Raw genomic sequence first — 21,506 nt, 5'->3', positions numbered from 1 at the left:
CCTAAGTTTTTTTCAAATCCATAAAAAAATAATTTATTAAAAAGTTACCATTTAATTCTAAGAATATTGAAGAACTTGCCGCAAGGCTAAAAAATTTCTAAATGAGCACTTAAAATTGAATAAAATTAACTTTTTTGAACAAAATATTAAAACTGGATTAACTAAATCTCAATTTAGATCTAGAAAAAAAAAATCCCTGAGATTAAAAAAAAAAATCTTAAAATTCCCTGAAGTTTTTAGAAAAAACCAAAATTGCCCTGAGTTTCCTTGGGTCAAAAAAAGAGAATAAAAATTCCCTGAGTCTCCCTGAGTTTCCCGGAGATTTTCTACAATTGAAAATTCCTTGAGTTTCCCTGAATTCCCGGAGTTTCCTGAGTGTGTGGCAACCGTGATTAGTGTAGAGAAAGACCTTTCAGTCATTGAGCTGCACAACATTTACTTGAAACTAAAACTGTGAGTTAACTTTAAAACAATAATAAAAAAATAAAAACCAAAAACTTAAAAAGTATAAATATATATTTGAAATTTTCTTTTCTGTTTTACTTTTACTTTTTTTTTAAGTTTAAAAATGGTAAAAGTTTAAGTTTTTAACCTATTACTGCCAATATTGACCATGGCAACCATAGTCTACCATGGGCTCCACACAATGTCTCCTCCGTTAGATTTCAATTTTTATGATCATGTACATTCACATTTTTCTTGTTGCTCTCTCTACAAGAGCAACTACAAAAATGCAAAAAATATTTCAAAATTAAATAAGATGGGAAAATTAGTATTTTCAGTATACATAAATCATTAAGTAAAGTCATAAAATTTTAAGAATATCATGTAATTTTGAATAGTGTCTATAAATTTCTAGCATATGTGGTTGTGAAAGGTATAAATTTAAAGGTATTAAAAGTTTGTTTAACTGTTTTATAGATTTGTAAACAATTCAGATTTAATCAATAAAATCTAGCACTAGTAAATTACTTTAAGTAAATCACTGCTAATACTAAACAGCTAAATTTTCTATTAAATAAATATAATACTAAATAAATGAAATAATAAAACTTAACAAATATTCTGGAAAAATAAAGTGAAAATAAAGGTATTTTAATTGAGTTAGATAAACTGTTGTAAACCTAAAACTAAATTTTAATAAATAAAACTAAATAACCAGAATATATAAAAAATATGAAGTTTGTACACCTTATTCTAGAATCTCTATCTTCTGAAATGTTAATCTTAAATGTTTAATGTAAGCTTAATGAAGATAATAACAAAAGCAATGATAATGTTAATGATAACAATAAGGATAAAGTGTATATTGGTTCGACAGGAGGTCACTTTAAAGATAGGTACACCGGGCATAAGTATACTTTTAAGCATGTAAATAAAAAGAATAGTACAAGATTGTCAGATTTCGTTTGGCAGTATTTTGATAGGTATGGAACCAAACCAGAAATAGAATGGAGCATCCTCCACCACGCCAACAATAACATCAGTAGCCATCAGTAGCGCAAGCAAGATCTGCCAAATATGCAACCTTGAACAAATGACAATTTTAGCAGAAGATAGTAAACAATTACTAAATAAAAGACGTGATATTTCAAACAACTGTGCACACAACCGACGGTTTTTCTTCAAATAGCACCTTGGCGCCTTCTCACCTTTCATACTTTTCATTCACCTTCCACATATACACACATATTCACTTAACATATATTAATATAATTATATATCCTAAGTAACATATAGTTTTATTCATTTATTATTTATATCTATTTCACACAAGTCACTTTCTACTCTCTGAAATTGCATATATTCACTTTACCCTCCGACTATAATTCTTCACACCTTTATATGTTAAGTTCCAAGTTTAATTGGAAGCCTGTATTCAAATCACAGATAAACCGTGCTTTTTTACCTACTACGCCCAAGAGAGCTAGTAGGTTTTTTACTGCAGGTTTATACTTAGCATATGACTACCTTGTTGTTTTACATTTTAACTTTCATATATAACACAACTTACTTATTAAATATTTAAAATATCTGTATGGGATGTTTAAGTTAAACAGCCGACTCCTACTTTACCAATTAATTATTTTATTAATTATAAAATACAATATATATTTAATTTAGTTCATTATGATTTTATGTATGTTGCTGTAAATTAATTATCGGTCAGTACATTGTAAGCCCAATAACAATTTTGTTTTTTTGTGTTTTGGTTTTTCTTAAAGTTTAATTTTTTCATTTTTGATTTTTACGTTTGGACTAAATCTGCTTCCTAATTCTATATAACTTTGATTCAATCATTACAAACATTCAATATGTAATATACATGTTACATCAAGTTTCTGTGACTTTTATTGCCTTCATAGTCGTTAAGTTTTATTAAATTTTATTGGTTCACTATCTAATGGTTAATGTTTTATTTTTGTTCAAAATAGATTACATAAAAACTAAATTAATGTTCTTTGCAATACAAATTAAATAGTTTAAATAACCTTGTTTACATTGTGACGTAGTTATTAGTTGCAATGAATGTATTTTTCATTAGTTAACAACAATAAATTTTGAATCAGTTATCTTTCCCATTAACGTGAGTTGTTTGTTTATATTATAATTTGTTGTTTTGTTGTGTAATTTAGCTTACTTTACTTATTTTGGACTTAATAATCACAAATATTATATAGTTTTATAACAGTCGGATTTAATATTAAACATTTCACCTATTAATAACTATTATCTGTAGAAAATATCTTATTTTAATGAAAACATGTATACACCTACTTTATTCTATGCTTCTATTCTCTCATTACAGTAACTATTTTTTTACAGAACCCAGTTGAAGTGTGTTGATTCGTTGACACACAGAAACATATGTTGGTAGAATTAAGGAAGATTACTGTATAATTTGTTTTTATTATATATATTATTAATATTTTTTATGTGTTAAGTTCCTTGTTTAATTGGAAACCTGTATTCGAATCCCTGATAAACCGTGCTTTTTTACCTACTACGCCCAATTGAACAGCTAGAGGTCTTTTTACTGCAGGTTTATACTTAGTATACAAACACCTTGTTGTTTTATATTTTATATTTTAACCTTCATATTAAATACAAACCAGTAATTTATAACATAATTTAATTATTAAATAGTTAAAACATATGTATAAGATCTTTAATTTAGATACCCTACCACTCTTTTCTAAAACAAAAATTAATTATTTTAATTTTTATATAAAATTTATGTAGTTTAAGTCATGGTGGTTTTATTTATGCTGCTGTATTTTAATTATTAGTCAGGGCTTTGAAAGCTTAATAACAAATTTGAATTTTTTGCTTAGTTTTTTTTAAATTTCAATTTAAGGTCATAGGGATAAGGATCCCATAAGGATCCTATTGTTGCCTCCGACTTTGACCTGCTATATCTCAAAAATTATTTTGAATTTTTAAAATCTGTGAAAAGCATCTTGTAGCTTAGTAAAAACTATATAAAATAAGATCAAAAACCAAAAAAAGGTGTTTACCTTTATTCCTATGCCCTTAATCTGCTTTCTAATTTTATCTAACTTCTATTCTGTTATAATTTAGATTTAACCATTATAAGCATTCAATTAAAAAATATATGCATTATACCAAAATTCAGTGGCTTTTATTGCCATTACTATTGTTTAATTTGTTAGTTCAATAATTAATAATTGTTGTTTTACTTTATTTTTCACATTAGATTACATATTACCTTTTTAAATTAAAGCGCTCTACTACTTTTTCCAAACATAAAGAGTAAATTATCTAATTTTGTAGTATAAGTTAACTAGCTTGTCCTAATGTCTATATATAACAGCTTAATATTGTGACGTAATGTTATACAATTGTTTAAATGATTAGTAACCAGTAAATATTTAGAATTAATACTCTTTTCATTTCATGTAAGTAATTTGTATTATGATTTGTTATTTTATTTTGTATTTTTACTTTAATTTTTTTAAATTTATTAAGTATTTTTTCTATTATTAACCACTGACTTATAAAAATTATTAGCATTGTTTTTATTTTTAACGGAATTAAAAATAGATTTAGCTTTTTTTAATAGTAACAAAATATATTGATTTTGAATGAGATTTAGTTGATTTAGTTTCAATATTTTCTTAAATTATAACCCATTTTTTAAAGAACTAGATTTTTATTAATCTTGAAAAGTTTAAATAATAATTTTTAAAGATTTGAAAAAAACTCAGGATGACTCAGGACAGTTTAAGTTCACTCAGGTCTGCTTGTGCTTGCTCCAAACAATTACTTTGACTCAAAGAGTGGCAAACCTGAATATAATTTGTATGGTATAAATTATGATTATTAAAGCTCAAAACGTACTAGTTTGGAAATTTTATAAAACATTTTAGTTTTAAATATCATTAAGGTTTTAAATTAGGGTTCACCTTGTTTTTTACAGATTGATTTTTATATATAGAGTTTTATCTTAGCTATCAGACAGTTTTCACTACTAAGCAAAGTACAAAGTAACTTTTGAGAAATGAGGAGTCAAACTCAGTGAGTTCAAAAAGGTTTATTATTGAAGGTGCAAACCAAAAAGGCTAAAAAAGGCTATATTTAGCTTGAAAGTATATCTTTTTCATACTTGAAGCCACTTAATTAACATTAGTCATGTACTAAAATAAGTATTCTGAGGAAGTTTTTAATTTTGAATTTTTTTTATGATTAAAAAAAAATATTTTTATCTAAAATTTTGTTATTAAAAGAAATTCCAACTTGTATAGTATTTAAATATAATAAAGATATGTTACCCAATACTTTGAAATCTTTAGCTTAAAAAACAAACAAAAAGTTTGAATTCATCACTAATCATCAATAGATCATCATTAATAGGTTTAACTAAAACATTTAACCATAAGTCACTCATTTAAACAAGGTTTATTAATTAGTTTTGTTTAGCGCATTCTCAGAAAAATCTTGCTAAAAACTGATAATATTATAGTGTAAATTTAGTTATAAACAAAAATTTTGAAATATCTATCAAAAAATAGTTACATCATAAATTATAAAAGTCTGTTTAAAAGGTTTAAATTAGAATTGAGTTATACTTTGCTGATTTGAATTAATTTATAAGACAAAATTGCTAAAACAAAACCATTTAAGATAGTAGAAATTTTTACCTGAGACTAAATTAAATAAAAAGCACATTGTGCCACTCTAGTGGCAATTGTCTCTTTTTTACTTTCTTCTTTTCTCTCAAGCGAGTATAAATTCAACAATCTTGCGTAATTTTGACTTCTTTTTAGTTTCTACTTTAGCAAACTGAAGTCAGTGCAGCTTTTCGCTGCACTTAAGTTTTAATGATTTCAATCTTGTTGTCGAGTTAGTTTCGACTTTAGAACACTTTTTGAGTTTGATTTAAACGTTTAGTTTTTTGTTTCTTTGATTCGAGTATTGTCGTCTTTTAAAAGAATTGATAATTTGATTTATTAGTGTAATGTTGTGCAGTATTCTATCATCTTTTCGTTTCGCAAATTCATTGTAAATATAATCATTATCACAGATTCGAACTCAGTTTAAATTAGTATAAGTAACTGATTTAGTAAGCCTTTAGTAAATAGTAAGTAAGTCATATTAGTTTATTTAAGTCAACTATAATTTAAGCGTTATCTTGGGGCATCTACTATACAAGTTAGAGCGCACCAGGCCCATAATAGTGTATAAGTAGAATCCTACGTGATAGCGACAACATCACAAAATACAAGAATAATTAATAAACCTTAAATACTTAATTAATAAACCTTTTTAATATGAGTGACTTATGTTTAAGTTTTTTAGTTTAAACCAAATTAGTAGATTTTCTATTTAAGATTGAAAAATTTGCAGTAGAAGCAGTTAATTTTAATAACAGTATTGGTTAAATTATTTAACGGTTAATTTATTAGATATAACATATATATTTTTTTAATCAAGTTAATAAAAAAAAATTGACTGAAATAATAGTTTGCCAAAAATATGCTTAAGAGGCAATCAGATGAAAATCTTCTTATCAATGGATCTTTACCTTCTAGTTCTAGTCAAATAAAGCTGTATAGTATCTCTGGAGATTCAGTTAGCTATTTTTTATATATTTATATATATTTTTTTAAGTAATTTATTCAATCTATCAAAAATTTTTTCAATTTGAAAATATAGTATTTTTGTTAAAAATTATGTGTACCCTTTAACTTTATATTTCTATGAAAAAACTGTTCTTTTCTGAATTATGTATCATTTAATCTTCATTTTATATACAGGAGTATAATCAAAACAATTCAAAAAGAAGATTGTCTACTTTTTTTGGAGTGGTAGTGCCATGTTGTTTGTCAATGTTTAGTGTAATTTTGTTTTTAAGAATGGGGTTTATTGTTGGACAAGCTGGTTTGTATCAAAGTATTGCAATGTTATTTTTGGCATACTCTATCATACTGCTAACAGTACTTTCCGTTTGTGCAATATCTACAAATGGTGCCATTGAAGGGGGAGGAGCTTATTGTTAGTAATACAATTTATCATTAAAGTTTAAGGTATAACTCTAGATAACTTAAAGAAAGGTAAAACAAATATTTAAAAAGTAGGTGACAAATGTTTTTTTATGTATTTGTTTTAAATTAGTCGGAAATAAAAATTCCTAGATTAAAAAATTATTGAATTTTTCAATATAATTTGTCATTAAACAATCATTTGAACTTATTATTTTATTTTTTCTACGTGTTAATTTTATGAAATTTAATATCATATTAGGGTTGCCACACACTAAAGATAATCAGGATAACTCTATTAAGTTTGGTTTTTTATAAAAATTTCAGAATAGTTTTAACATTTCTTGAAAATCTAAGTCTAGTGTTTGCTATATCTTGAATGAGATTTAGTTGTTCCCGTTATAATATTACAATCCATTTTCCTCAAAAACTTAATTTTTACTGACTTTAAAATTTTGATAAATATTTAAAAAATAAATTTTTGCTATTTTTAAGGATTAAAAAAAAGTTGACTTCAGATAATTTTGATCTATCAATATAATATTTTGATTCGAAGGTAGGCAACCCTGTCATATATTTGTTTAAACTTCACAAAATGTAAAATTTTGTAATCATTGTCTTTTAAAAATATATAGTTATTAGTATAAAGTAAATTATAGCAGACTTACACACTCAGGCTAACTCAGAATAGTTTAAAATTTCAGAAAATCTCAAGCTTACATTTTACAATAGCTAGTTAGAGTTTTCTGAGGTTATTTTCAAAACTCATGCTTGTTTTAATGTTTTTCTTAAATCACAGACTAGTTTTATGACTTTAAAATCTATTTATTTTTAAAGTTGTGTTTTTTATTTTATGTACTTATTACTGTTATGATTTATTAAGTATTCAGGCTCAGATAACAGTACATTTTTGAAGTTTTTGACTTTTCTAAAAAACCTAGATTGATTTAGGCTAGTTTTGTGTAATTAAGGCCAGTAAAGTCACTAAGTAGGGGTATGGAGTGCAGAAAATATTTTGATTGTGTTTTAAATTTAAAATAGATTGGTTAATTCAGATGTGTTTAAAAGAATATAAAAATAAAGGTTTGATTTTAACTTTTCATCAACTACACCCAAAAAACCAAATTGACTATGAAAAATCTTGTGTTTTTGCCTTTTTGACTTAATAGTACTAAAATTGGTTAAATATTTCCTTAAATTATATCTTAAATGACAGCTTATATCTATAAACATACCTTACAGACATTTAAATTACTTTTGGTGTACTATGGTGTCATAGTGACATAAAGTATAACAATTTTAACTGCAGTAAAGACTTTTTGAAAATTAAAAAGCAAAATTAGTTTTATAATATAGATTGTGTTTCTTTTATAAAGTGAAATTTTTTAGCATTGTTTACTTACCTTTAAAATTTAAGTAATGTGGTATGTATATTAACAGGATAACTAATGTAATAGTTCACATAGCTATAAATGTAAAAAATTATCTGAAATATTTATTCCAATCTGTAATACAAGTTTACACAATATTAAAACATAGAACCACATATTGTCAAGATAAAAACTAAAGTACACTCTACCCTTACACTAAATCTGTTTTTTTGCTCTAAAGAGTTTCAACTCTTTTATTGTAGCTATACAGTTATTTGTTTAAATTTTAAAAGTTCAAAAACCTATGCATCTTTACAACAGATATGATAAGTAGGTCATTAGGTCCTGAGTTCGGAGGGGCAATAGGACTTATGTTTTTTTTAGCAAATGTTGCTGCTACTGCTTTGTATATGTTTGGAATGGTAGAAGCCCTAACCTCCTACTTTGGATCTGGGGGGCTATTAATTGAGTACGTTATTCGTTTTAATTTTTTTTGTTTATGATAAAGTTTAGAATAGTTAAGAAAGGGAATGGTTTATTTGAAATTAAATAAAAATGTCTCTTACTTCATTATTAATTCTAATAAACGTTTTTATTTAATTTTAAACTTTTTATTTTCACTTGATGAAATGATTTGAGTTTTGCATGTATTGCTTTCTATATTAGAGGTTATACTTAATAATTATAAAATTTGATTTATAAATGTTTTACTAGGTTACTTTGAACCATAGTCCCAGACTTATGACACACATTTTTATAACAACACTTAAATGTTGTTTTATTTTAGATTATCAGAATCATTGAAAATTATGATATAAGAATTATTGATAAAAAAAAAAAAAAGTCAATGCAAGTTTCTGATTATTTTGAAAACTAGTTTTCTATTCGATCCACTATTTGGATCCAGTTGGATTTAGTCTTATTTCTCTACTATCCATCTCCAGTTGGATCTGGCCTTTTTTCTTTACTTTCAAGATCTGGCTGGATCCTAATAATAACAAATGGGTTTGATTTAAAATTAGATCCGGATCAGATTCAGGACCAATCTTAATTTTATAGATCCGTAGATAATTAGTTTAGGTATATTTTTTCTACAAATAGATTTGGATTCGACTTTTATAAGCGGGCAACAGTCATTTTTTTGTTGAAAAAAAATGTATTTATATGAAGAAACAACCACACTTAATTAATAACAAAACATTACCAGAAAATACACAAATGAATTATCTACAGGGTTCGTGCGCGTCAGGCTAAGTCAGGCGAAATCAGACTAAATCAGTTTTTTTAAAAAAAGTTGAAAAACGTCAGGCTAAATCACTTTTTTTATTTAAAAATTTGAGAATCTCAGTTTTCCTCAGTTTAAATGCTTGAATTTTTTTTTTTAAATAATTGAGAAACCTTTTTAAGATCAAGTTGAGATGTAAACTTATTTCTAAATAAATATTTAGTTATTTGTAAAAATAATTGCTTAACACCTTTTGTTGAATCTTTAAAAACAATTTAAGAATCTTCATTATTTTGTTTTGAGTAGATTATAAAAAAATAAAAAAATTGTAAAAAAATACAGTTTAAACATTAAAGTTTAGTTCAACAACTTAGCTGTTTGTTTGAATTTGTTTACATCAGCTATGTATTTCAGAGCTAAGTTGGTTGAACTGTTTTAATTTCTAATTAAAGGCTTTATACCAAATACTTTTTAGATTAAAACTCTTAGCAGTCTATTCATATATTTTACTGTATGTTTAAAGTTATTAGAGATATTCACAACACTAAAACTTAGCTTAAATATATAAGTACTAAGTTTTGTGGGAGTACAAATTTTAGGTACAATTCATTTTTCGTTACAAAAAAAAATATTACAGGTTTTTTATTAATTTAAGTGTAAGCTTTTTAAATCTGATACGACATCAACAATCACTGTATTTATTTAGAGTTTAGGGTTTATAATTATGTATCAATTTTAAGTACTAGTCAAAATACTACAATAAAGATTTTTTACTTATTTTAATATTCGTGTAAGCGTTTCATTTTAAATTTTAATAAAACACAACAATGCACTTGTTTTATTATAAATCTTCTGGTTATAATGTTTTTTCTTAGTGCTTAATTAAATTGAACAATTGTGTTTAGTAATATATATTAAACTATTAAACTAGTAATAAATTAGATATAAGACTTATTTAAAAACTTATCACTGAATTTGTTATGTTAAGGGCATAGGGGGTCAATCACCTTTTTCACAATTTAGTCTTATTTTATTGAGTTGTACCTAAGCTATGAGTTGCTTTTTGCAGACTATTAAAGCTCAAAATATTTTTGATAAAGCATGTTGAAGTCGGAGACTACAATAGTACTATTCAAGACCCCCCAATACCAAAAATGACTTATAAAGGGGATTTTCCTTACTTTTGAAATGTCAGGCTAAATTGGTCTCAGTCAGGCTAAATGAAAATAAATTCGCGCACGAACCCTGTATCTAGCGTAAACTAATTCACAGTATCAGTTCTTTTGAGAAATTTAAGTGATAAGTATATATTGTAGATTTACTAACATTTTTTGTGTTTTTTCATTGCTATAAAACAAAATTTTTGATAAAAAAAAGGTAAACACTTTAATTGCTCCTTATTGGCATATCTATACCATAAATGTATCAATAAACGCATATTGATTGATTATTTTATAGTAATTTTGCTTACTATTTTATATGACAAACCAATAGTTTTTAAATCTAGTGTTTTAAATTCTAATGATTTTATGACTAATTAAATCAGTTTTTGTAAACTTTTCAATGTTCTATAATAAAGTTAGGCAATTTCTCCAATTGGTGGATATGATATTGCAGCGGTTTGTACATAACAGGCTCAAGTTTTTTTCACATAGACTTTGGTGGGACGCTTAAATTAAAAAAAAAGTATCTTTATAATTAAGTTATGTTTAGAAAAAGCTCTATTAATAAGCGCCAATAGATAAATTAAATTATATATTTGAAAGTTTTTTAGAACACACATTGTTTTAAGGGCATAGAGGGGTCCACCTTGATTTTTAGAAGTTGGTCTTATTTTGAATGCAGAATTTTTTTAATTTTGAAAAAAAAAACACTTTTTTTTATCTAAAGTTCTTATTTTTAAATATTATAAAAATTCCAGCATTCAAATTCTTTTAAACTATAAAAGGAACGTTTACTGAAAGTTTGAGGTCTCTAGCTCGAAAAATGAAAATAGATTTTTAGTGATTTTTAATTTTCCGAGAAAATTGACCCCAAAAAATTTGCGGTTCATATGTTAGTATCGGAAACTTTTTATAAAAATTACAACATCTCAAAAGTTAAATAAGATTTTTTAATTATAATTGTAGTTTGTACTTCAAGCTTTTATATAAGATCCAATGTTATTTTTAGTAAAAAAAAATTCGGACCCCCCTATGCCCTTAAGCATTAGGCAATGTTTAGAATGAAAACTGTAAAAAAAACAATAGACAATATTATTATATGTTTTGATTTTTTGAAAACTAATAAAAAGATCTCAACTTCTAGAGGATAAATTATATTTATTGAATTATTTCAAGATATTTATAAAGCATACTCAGTTTCGGTCAAAGACTTCTTCAGTGCTCATTTAAAAAATATTGAAAGGTATATGACAGTCATGGAAAACAGTGCTAAAACGAAAAATGAATAAAAACAAATAACTTTAACTTAATAAAGAAAACTAATTAAATTTTTATTTTACGGTTAAATGTATCTTACCGTATATATTTATTTTTTTGGGTTAAGTATCAAATTTAAATTGCAAATAAAAAAGTATATAACAGAACAATAATAAGAACCTATATACAGGTTTCTTTCTTCTTGAAAGTTTTCAAAGTAAACATTTTTAAAGTAAAATTATGCTTATTTGTAATGCAATAGCTTAAAGTTTAAAATTTTCTAATTTGAGTTATGACGTAGCTATAGAAAATTCAAAGAAACATTTGTTTTTAGTGACTATAACAATTTGAAATTTTGCATGGGTTTTATAAAACATTTAGATTGTTAGTAATAGTAGTCACATAAAAACTTTATAAGAGCGTACATAAATCTAATTTTCGGAAATATTAAGACTTAAGTTTTGAAGAAACATTTTTTTAGCACTGTTTTCAATGACTGTCATAAATCTTTCTAGACTTTTTAAATAAGCACTGAAGAGGTCTTTGACCGAAACTAAGTCTGCTTTAAAATATCTTGAAAGAATTTTAAAAATATAGACAATATTATTTAACTTATTGGATAATTAATTTAAAAAATATTTATTATGATCATTTTTTGATTCATAATTTAAGTTATATTTATGTTTTGATTTAATAACAAGATTCAGATCTGGCTGGAATCTAATTCTAAAAATGGATCTGGTTCCTGCCTGATCTTAATTTTGTGGATACGTAGATCACTAGTCAAAAACGAATTATTAGATCTAAGTAGAATAATTGGAAGCAATATTTATGATATATAAAGTCAGTTTGTTGTTTGTATTTTTAGTTGTTTATAAAAAAATTTGCAAGAATTTGTAAAAATCCAGACTCATTTATTACTTTCTAAACATTTCAAATTAAAGCATGTATAATATATATAGTTCATTAAACTACAAAAAATACGCTCAAAAAATTTGGTCCTTGGACCTGGTGCACAAAAAAATCAATCGGTTATTGCGTCGCACAACACAGATACCTTTTAACTCTTATATTAAAATTTACTATTTGTATATATTAAAGTTTTTTTTACAAAAAATGTGCTGTGTTAATAGTTATTAAGCAAATTGATCAATTTTATTTACATCAAAAACTTTTTAAGCATTGTTTTAAATTTTATTTTAGTACAAAATGTTATTAATACTTACATCAGAAAACATTCTAACTTTTTAAGCTTAAACTAGAAAAATGAAAACAGTAAAACAAAACTACCTAGTATTCAGTTAAGTATAAATGATAACAACAAGTTTGCTCTTATGCTCTTTTACATATATTCTTTGTGCAAAGAAAAACTGTTTCTATGTTACTTTTAGTATTAAAATTAAATTTATCATGAATAGCCAGAATAATTGGTATTCTCTACAAAAATAGTTTTCTATAGGGTTTTATTTATAACATTATATATCTGCTACTTTAGAAAACTAAAACTTATCATGGCTTTTAATTTTGTTCTACTATAAAGACAACGATAATAAAACCTGTATTAATCCCCACATTATTAATTCCCACTAGATCTATCTACGTTGGATCAAATCCTTTTTAAAAAAGTTTTGCACAAAGAGCCCTTTTTACACAAGTATCCACTTTTGCCTGTCCGTTTAGCACTATTTGTCACTTTTGTTACTATTACTAGTTGTTACTTTTGCACAGGAGACTTTTTTGCACAGTTGAACTCTGTGAAAATAAAATAAATCTTTATTTAAAAACAGCAGTGTAATAATTTTTCAGCAAAACTGATAAAATTAAAACAAACTTATGCTAAAAAACTTAACTTAAAAAAAAATCATTGAATTTTTTTTTAAAAATAAAACAAAAATAAATTTTCAATGAGACTTCTTTGAAAGTAACAAAAAGACTTAAGTTAATCTAAAACAAAACTCTCAGAACTAGTTTTTAATGTATACTACATGTCTTTTCAGTCTAAATTTTCCTATTTCACCTTGATGTTGATTGTTTTCTACTACCTGGCCCAAGTATCAACTCTGTGCTGTTGCAAAGATTTTAGAGTTTTAGAAGAGATTTAGATGACTTTTCAAGATAAATAATTTGTAAAATATTTAAATTTTATTAAAATTTCACTTGAACATAAATTAAAACCCTAAGCATTACTTTCAATTTAAAATTAAGAGTATAGGTAGTGGGGGGAGGTAAAACACCTTTTTGAAATTTAGTCATATTTTTTGAATAATTAATTAAGCACCAGTTACATTTTACTGCTTTTTGAAATGAGTAACCTCTGATATATAAGTGATCAAAGTTAGAGGAATCAGTTCTTTATGGGAGGTGCAAACTAACAAGGAACATAAATATAAATGAATATATCTTTCTTGGTTGAGTTTATTCACAAACTAATTACAAGAATGATAAAATCTGTACAAGAAAACATAATGAAAGCTAGGTAAATACTTATACATCTCCCCCAGATTTTATCTACAAAGGAGATGAAACGACACGTTTGGCTAACAAAACAAATCATTTACAAAAATTGCAAACTTAAATACAGTTTTTTGTGCTAAAATCAACGAAACAACACTCAAAAAGAACGGAAACCACTAAAATGTTATAATTAACATAGTTACAATTGTACAAAATCATTAATTTAAACAACAGTTTAAACAGGTTTGTATGTACCACTTTTGGCATCATAAATCCTTCTCTGGGTTCTTACACGACCGGAACGACGCAATTCGTTCTCTGGAAACACTCCATTGTCAACAAAATTTTTTTCAGATACCCTAGATTTATCATTAGGGTTCAAACGAGACAATACACCATTTTTCTGATTTGTAGAGGATTGGCTTTCATCCATACAATTTGAGTCCTCAGGTGAAAGGAAGGTAGCTGGTTTTGTTTTGCAAATCTTGTCAAAGTTGTCTCCAGCTTTGAAACGTATTCCTTTCTGGGAGCGCACACCATCAAAACTTTCTTTGGAATCTCTTCTCTCATCATTGCCAGAAAAGACAAACTTCTGCATTGGTATGTTTGCTTTTCTACGATAAGGGATACTATTTCGAGATTTGCAAACAGGAGGATTAAATTTTCTTAAAAACTTGCGATTTCGTATAGTTAAGCGACCTGATCCATCAATCTTGACAACATACTGATGATAGTCTTTCAGCTCTACTATTATACCACTTTTCCCCCACTTGTTAGGGAAGTTACCTGCTTGATTCTGTATCATGACATGATCACCACAATTCAGTGGTGGCAACGATCTTGTGTGCTCGTTTAAATTTTTGAGAGACTTAACATAACAAGACCTAAGAGCTTCTTCCTTTTTACTCCATGCGTTACGCCAAATGTTTAAGATCTACGGTTATTGTAAGCCTTTTTCTTTTGTAAGTTGCAACTATTGCAATTTTCTCGACAACCTTGAATGTCATTTGTTATTCCCGGCCAATAAACAATCGATTTTGCTCGCTCGTTCATTGCAGTGTCTTCTTGATGAGCAGAATTCAGTACTCTAGGAACCTCTTTTCTTAATGATGGAGGAATAACAATTTTATACACATCATCCTGAAATATACTGCTAGGTGATAGAAGCTTATTATGATCAAGTTCTTGTTTACGATCACCACACATGATGACCCCATCCATCATAAACAAAGAATAGCGAACTATCCAAAACTCATGAAATTCTAATGGTAGGTGGTCTTTGGTCTCTGGAAAACTAGCTTGAACATAATGAATAAGCTTCATTTGTTTATCTTTCAAAGTTTCTTCTTTAACTCGGTCAAAAGTCACAGCTTGAAAATTGTCACCTACTTGATTACTTGCAATGATACACTCACTGTCTGGCAAACGTATCCCAGCTAAAATTTCAGAAGCACTTATCTCAACTTCATCTTTTTTTATGAATGGTTTCCACTGGATGACGTGACATTGTATCTGGAGCAAGGTGTAGTTTACCAGGTTTATGTAGAATCTTGAATCACCATAAAAGACTTCTCTGCTTTGACCGGAAAAGGCGGGGGTTTGCAATCTCATCAAGTGTTCTGTCTCCAAACAATTTAACCAGCGGTTTGTGATCAGTCAGAACCAACAAATTATCATATCTTTGTGTAAAATACCGTGATTGCTCAAGTGCCCATACAATTGCAAAAAATATTGTATACTATTTCACTAAAATCTATATCCACCTTCAGTTTTTGAGTAAAAGTTTAAAAATTTTTTAGAATAATCTTTAATAAATTTTGAAGAACTTGTTGGAAACAGATTTTAATTTATATTTATAACATATAAACATTTAAATACTTTAAATATCAAATCTTGTCTTTGAAACGTAAATTATTTTTTGTTTTGTGTTGTCTTTTATTATTCTTAGTTTACTTTAATTTTTATATTTTTGGAATTACATATTTTCATTATAAAAGCATGGTTGTTGCCTTTCTTTTGTTAAATGCTTATTCTTTTTTTTACCAATTTCTAGTTTTTCTAAACAACATTTACACATTTTGTTATTTTTGGTTTTATTTTTAGTTCTGAAAAAAAAAACTAAAACTTGTAACTTATGCAGGCTTGAAAAAATGAAAAATTAAATTAAAAAAAATTATCTTAAAACAAAAAAAAAAGACAACAAATTTATGTTTTTTGTTTAGAGCTTTGGATTTGCTAACTTTTTTTTTTGTTTTTTTTTTTAAATGCGGATAATTTGCATCCCTTATTAAGTTATATTTTACTTTCACTTTGTTAATTATATGCCTTTTTGTGCTGTAATTTATGGGTTGCTGTCTAAATTCCACGAGTGTACAAAATTGCACGAGGGGACAAAATTGCACAAAGATACTTTTGCACAAGGGGATAAGATTGCACGAAGGGTCACTTTTACACGAAGACACTTTTGCACGAGTAAACAATTTTGCACAGATTAATTTTTTTTAATAACTTTTTTTTTGTTATCACTGTTACCCTTAACCCTTACCCTCGGTCAGTAATTTTTTTTTATATTAAATTATAATTATTTTTTTCTGTTAATGTTTTATTTTTAATTTTTGTATTTTTTTACTCTTGTGCAAATATGTAACTCGTGCAAAATTGACCCTTGGTGCAAAATAGTCTTTGTGCAATTTAGTGCCCTCGTGCAAATTTGGCTTCGTGCAATTTTGTGTACTCGTGCAATTTAGTAACCTCATGCAATTTTGTCTTTGTGCAATTTAGGCCCGTTCCCGTAATTTATATATTTATTATTATACTTTAAGCCTCATATATAAAACCAAAAACAAAAAAGACAATACTAATACAATTAGTATAAAATTAACTGCCGAAAATAAATATGCCCAATAAACAATAAATGTATACAATCAAACTCTTTTTGTAGAACCTTTTTGCATGGAAATGTTGAATAAAATTTTATTTTGGTATTCGCAAACTAAATTTCTGACTAAACTTCAGTAACACAAAATAATTATAAAGCTTTAAAAGTGCTGAGTGAAAACAAAAAGTTGTTTTTTATTTTCAAGTATTTAATAAAATCTAAAATAACGAAAGTCTTATGCACTTAATTTAAATGTCTTAAGTTCAAAAGCACTTTCATGTAACAGTTAATTTGTTTTAAAGCTCTATTAAAATTGAAACTTAAATAATTAAGGTTAGAATTTTTTATATTATGCTTGAACATTAGTGGTCGGATATATGTATAAGTTTACCATTTTGTTTAGAGACGTGCTTCCGGACAAACACTGGTGGCGGTTTTTATATGGCAGCGTCATTTTGCTTATTTGTCTTGTCGTATGTTTGGTTGGTGCTGGAATCTATGCAAAAACTACTTTTGTAATATTTCTTGTCGTCATGGTTTCAATTTTTTCAGTGCTTGTAAGGTTAGTAGAAATGATAATATTTGTACAGAATATCAGAGATAACTTAGGATTGCAATAAATTAACAATCCTGAGAAGTAAAGCCATCGGAAAATATTTTAACATATAAATAGTACTAAGAAATGTTTAATGGAGTAGGTTGATACAATAAGTACTAAAAAAGTTTATTGTAGTGATTTATACAAAAGTTTTATCCCCTTTCCTAATTAATAACGTTACTTGTTTGGTATATATTATTTAAAGATATTAAACGATCTAAATCTATTATAGATAATTTTTTGTTTTTTAAATCTGTTATACAGTGCTCAATACTGAGCAGTGCATTTAAATTAGACCGAATTATATTTATTTAAGAAAGAAAATACAAAATTTTACATTACAGTTGTTCGACACCTAAAATATAAAGCTTTAGTTGGTCCACAGAGCTGCGTTTATTATTATCGAAATTAAAAAGAAAAATTGATGATGTGACGTAATCATTATTAGTCTGTTAGCCAACATTTGAAAATCACTGTAAATTACGAAGCTTAGTTATTTTTGAGATAAAATTATATGTTATTTTATTAAAAGACTATGTTTTTAATATCCGGTTAGATCCGTAAATTTTTTTCAAATTAGGATACAGCCGCATTCGGATGGTTGGATCCGGTAGATCACTAGTTTCTGTATTTATTTTCCACTTTTGTTTTAATAAACAATAAACTTCACTACTCGACTAACCACAACAGCATCTGAAACAACCCACAACCGGTTTCGTTCTTTTTAGGATATCTACCAGATCCGGCTGTTTTTTGCTTAAATCCGGGTCCTAACGGATCCTAGCTAAGATTTGACCGGATCTGGATCCAGTGAATTGGAAAAACTTTGCTTTCTGCTGTCTTTACAGTTTTATACTTAGATTATTGTGTTTTTGCCTAGAATTCTTTATATATAAATTTCACTGCTCTTTAGCGCCTTTTAAATTTCTAACAAATCAAATAATAATGTTGTTTTAAACAGTTTCAGAATTAGTTATATTATTTCTAAGAAAAATGTATATATGAAATGAAATTGTGTTTCAAAGATCTGTGCAAATAAAAAAAGAACGGATAGTATTTATAATGTTGCTGAAATTCAGAGTTATGGAGTTTTGTTTTAAAGTTTTGTAATTACAGATTTTCCTAAAATAAAAAGAGAATAATTTTTTTTACATTTAAGTATATAATAAAAAAATTGAATTCGGCCTAAAAATTTTGGCTTTGAAAAAGCTAGAAAAATTAAAAGAACGTGTCCAGTATTACGTGATTTAAAATGAGTTTAATTCCAACTATATTCAGGGTTCGTGCGCGTCAGGCTAAATCAGTCTAAGTCAGGCTAAATCAGTTTTTTTGAAAAAAGTTGAAAAACGTCAGGCTAAATCAGTTTTTTTATTTAAAAATTTGAGAATCTCAGTTTTTCTCAGTTCAAATGCTTGAAAATTTTTGATAGAAAAAAATGAAATCTTTTTAAGACCAGATTGAGATGTGAATTTATTTCTAAATAAAGATTTAGTTATTAAAGACAAATCAGTCCGTATTTGTAAAAATAAATGCTTAAAACCTTTTGTTGAATCTCTAAAAAAAAATTAGAATCTTCATTATTTTGTTTTGAGTAGATTATATACGTCATGATTATGAAAGTTCATAAAAAAATACAGTTTAAACATTACAGTCTCGTTCAACAACTTAGCTGTTTGTTTGAATTTGTTTACATCAGCTATGTTTTTCAGAGCTTAGTTGGTTGAACTGTTTTAATTTCCAATTTAAAGGCTTTATACTAAATACTTTTTAGATTAAAACTCTTAGCAGTTTATTCATATATTTTACTGTTTGTTTTAAGTTGTTAGAGATATTCACAACACTAAAACTTAGCTTTAAGATATAAATACTAAGTTTTTCGGGAGTACAAATTTTAGGTACAATTCATTTTTCTGTACAAGAACAAATAATTAAGAATACAAGAATATTAAAGGTTTTTTTTTTAATTTAAGTGTAAGCTTTTTAAATCTGATATGATATCATATCAACAATTACTTTATTTATTTAGAGTTATAAGATTTATAATTATGTATCAATTTTAAGTACTAGTCAAAATACTATAGTAAACATTTTTTACTTACTTTAATACTTGTGTAAGGGTTTCATTTTAATTTTAATAAAACACGACAATGCACGTTGTTTAATTATAAATCTTCTGGTTATAATATTTTTACATAGTGCTTAATTAAATTGAACAATTGTGTATAGCAATATATATTAAATTTTGCACTAGTAATAGATCAGATATAACACTTATTTAATACTTATCACTGAATTTGTTATGTTAAGGGCATAGGGGGTCAATCACCCTTTTCCTAGTTTAGTCTTGTTTTATTGAGTTGTAACTAAGTTATGAGTTGCTTTTTGCAGATTTTTAAAGCTCAAAACATTTTTGAATTCAAGTTGGTTGAAGTCGGAGACTACAATAGTACTAATCAAGATCACCCAATACATAAAGTGACTTTTAAAGGGGATTTTCCTCATTTTTAAAAAATGTCAGGCTAAATTGGTCTCAGTCAGGCTAAATGAAAAAATTTCGCGCACGAACCCTGTATATTGTTTCAGCTGAAGAATGACAACTTGTTAGCTACATTATTGTGCTACTTGGTACCTTTTTACATAGTTAAGCAGCAGTGTAGTAGAACAGGGTTGCTACACACTCAGGGAATTCAGGGAAACTTAAAGAATTTTAAAGTTATAAAAAATCTCAGGGAAACTCAGGGCAGTTTTTGTTTTTTTTTTTTAATTCAGGGAAAGTTTAAGATTTTTTAAAAAGTCTCAGAGAATTTTTTTTTTAGATCTAGAATAGGATTTAGTTAATTCAGTTCAAATATTTTGTTCAAAAAAGTTAATTTTATTTTTTTTAAGTGCTTATTTAGAAATTATTTAGCCTTGCGGCTAGTTCTTCAATATTATTAGAATTAAAATAGTAATTTTTTAATAAATAATAAAACTTTTAAGGATTTGAAAAAAAACTCAAGGAAACTCAGGGAAGTTTAAGGTTACTTTGGGAAGTTTCCGGTCATTCAGGGAAGATTTTTTGACTCAAAGAGTTGCAACCCTGGTAAAAACAACGCATTGCTGTCAAGTGTATTTCCGCATGGAAAAATACTGAATTAAAAAAAAAGTTAAAGCGAATAGTCCACCAGGGCAAAGTGGTTTTACAACCTTAGCAACTTTGGCAGAAAACTTAGAAGAAGCTTTCGAAAGAAGGCTGTGTACTATAAATAACAGCTTGTTGTTAGTCAAACAGCTGTTGATTAACGGTATCGCCTTTACTTTTTCCCTCCTAATCTCATACAGGAGGTTGAAAGACTGTTGAAATTATAAGTAAAAAAGCATAGTTGTCGTGAGAATGGTCAAAGTAATCATTTTTAAATATCACCTAGTACCTACCAAGTACCACCTAATAATCCTATAACTAAACTATTTACAAATGATGTTCTAAATAATTTTTATCGTTCTACTCTACGTTTGAAACACAAAAAAGTACAGTCACACACGAAAGCGAACAACAAGATTCAGTTGATCAAGAGATTGAGACAAAACATATAGTTTTTTTTTGCCAAAGAAAATTTATTTTAACTAAAGAAGCTGAAGTTTATCTTGATAGGAATTGAACAAGAAAAGATACACACATCTTTTCAGGTTTGCAAGGAGTTATCTTTCGGTACCTCCATCTTCTATTTATTCTGAAAGGTTCTTTTCTAAAGTTGGTAACTTGTTCGAGCACAAGCAAAATTAATTGCTTCCAAAGACTCGCGTAAAACTTTTATTTCTTCAGCACATCTAGAATAAATTTATAGATCTAGAATAGGTTTCCTTTTAGCTTAATTGCGTGGGTATTAGTAAACTCAACAAAAAACATCGGCGAAAGTCTGCAGAGACTTTCGTTTGCCGTGAGACTAGTTCAAGTTTAACAAAAGAGTTGATCATGCTAATTCGATCATCAGACCACAAGTTACGGTCTTGTTGAGACCGGTTTCAGTCTACTGAAGCTTGTGGTCTGATGATCGAATTAGCATGATCAACTCTTTTAT

The 21,506-nt window shown here is 26.8% G+C and overlaps 1 protein-coding gene across 4 annotated transcripts in view; it reads left to right on the top strand.

Moving 5' to 3' along the window:
* The first annotated feature begins 5,946 nt into the window (after window positions 1-5,946).
* LOC145831998 (solute carrier family 12 member 9-like) overlaps window positions 5,947-21,506 on the top strand; it is a 48,093-nt gene continuing 32,533 nt past the window's right edge. For all 4 annotated transcript variants that reach the window (XM_082939356.1, XM_082939355.1, XM_082939354.1 and 1 more), the window contains exons 1-4: window positions 5,947-6,093; window positions 6,279-6,516; window positions 8,195-8,342; window positions 17,254-17,412. In XM_082939356.1, coding sequence (XP_082795482.1) covers window positions 5,998-6,093; window positions 6,279-6,516; window positions 8,195-8,342; window positions 17,254-17,412 — 641 coding nt within the window. In that variant the 5' untranslated portion in view covers window positions 5,947-5,997. The remainder of the gene's footprint in view (window positions 6,094-6,278; window positions 6,517-8,194; window positions 8,343-17,253; window positions 17,413-21,506) is intronic.

Source organism: Thalia democratica, chromosome 3 (genome assembly GCF_965202585.1).
Source record: "Thalia democratica chromosome 3, ktThaDemo2.hap1.1, whole genome shotgun sequence".
Classification (NCBI taxonomy): domain Eukaryota; kingdom Metazoa; phylum Chordata; class Thaliacea; order Salpida; family Salpidae; genus Thalia; species Thalia democratica.
This window is presented reverse-complemented; position numbering and strand designations above follow the sequence as displayed.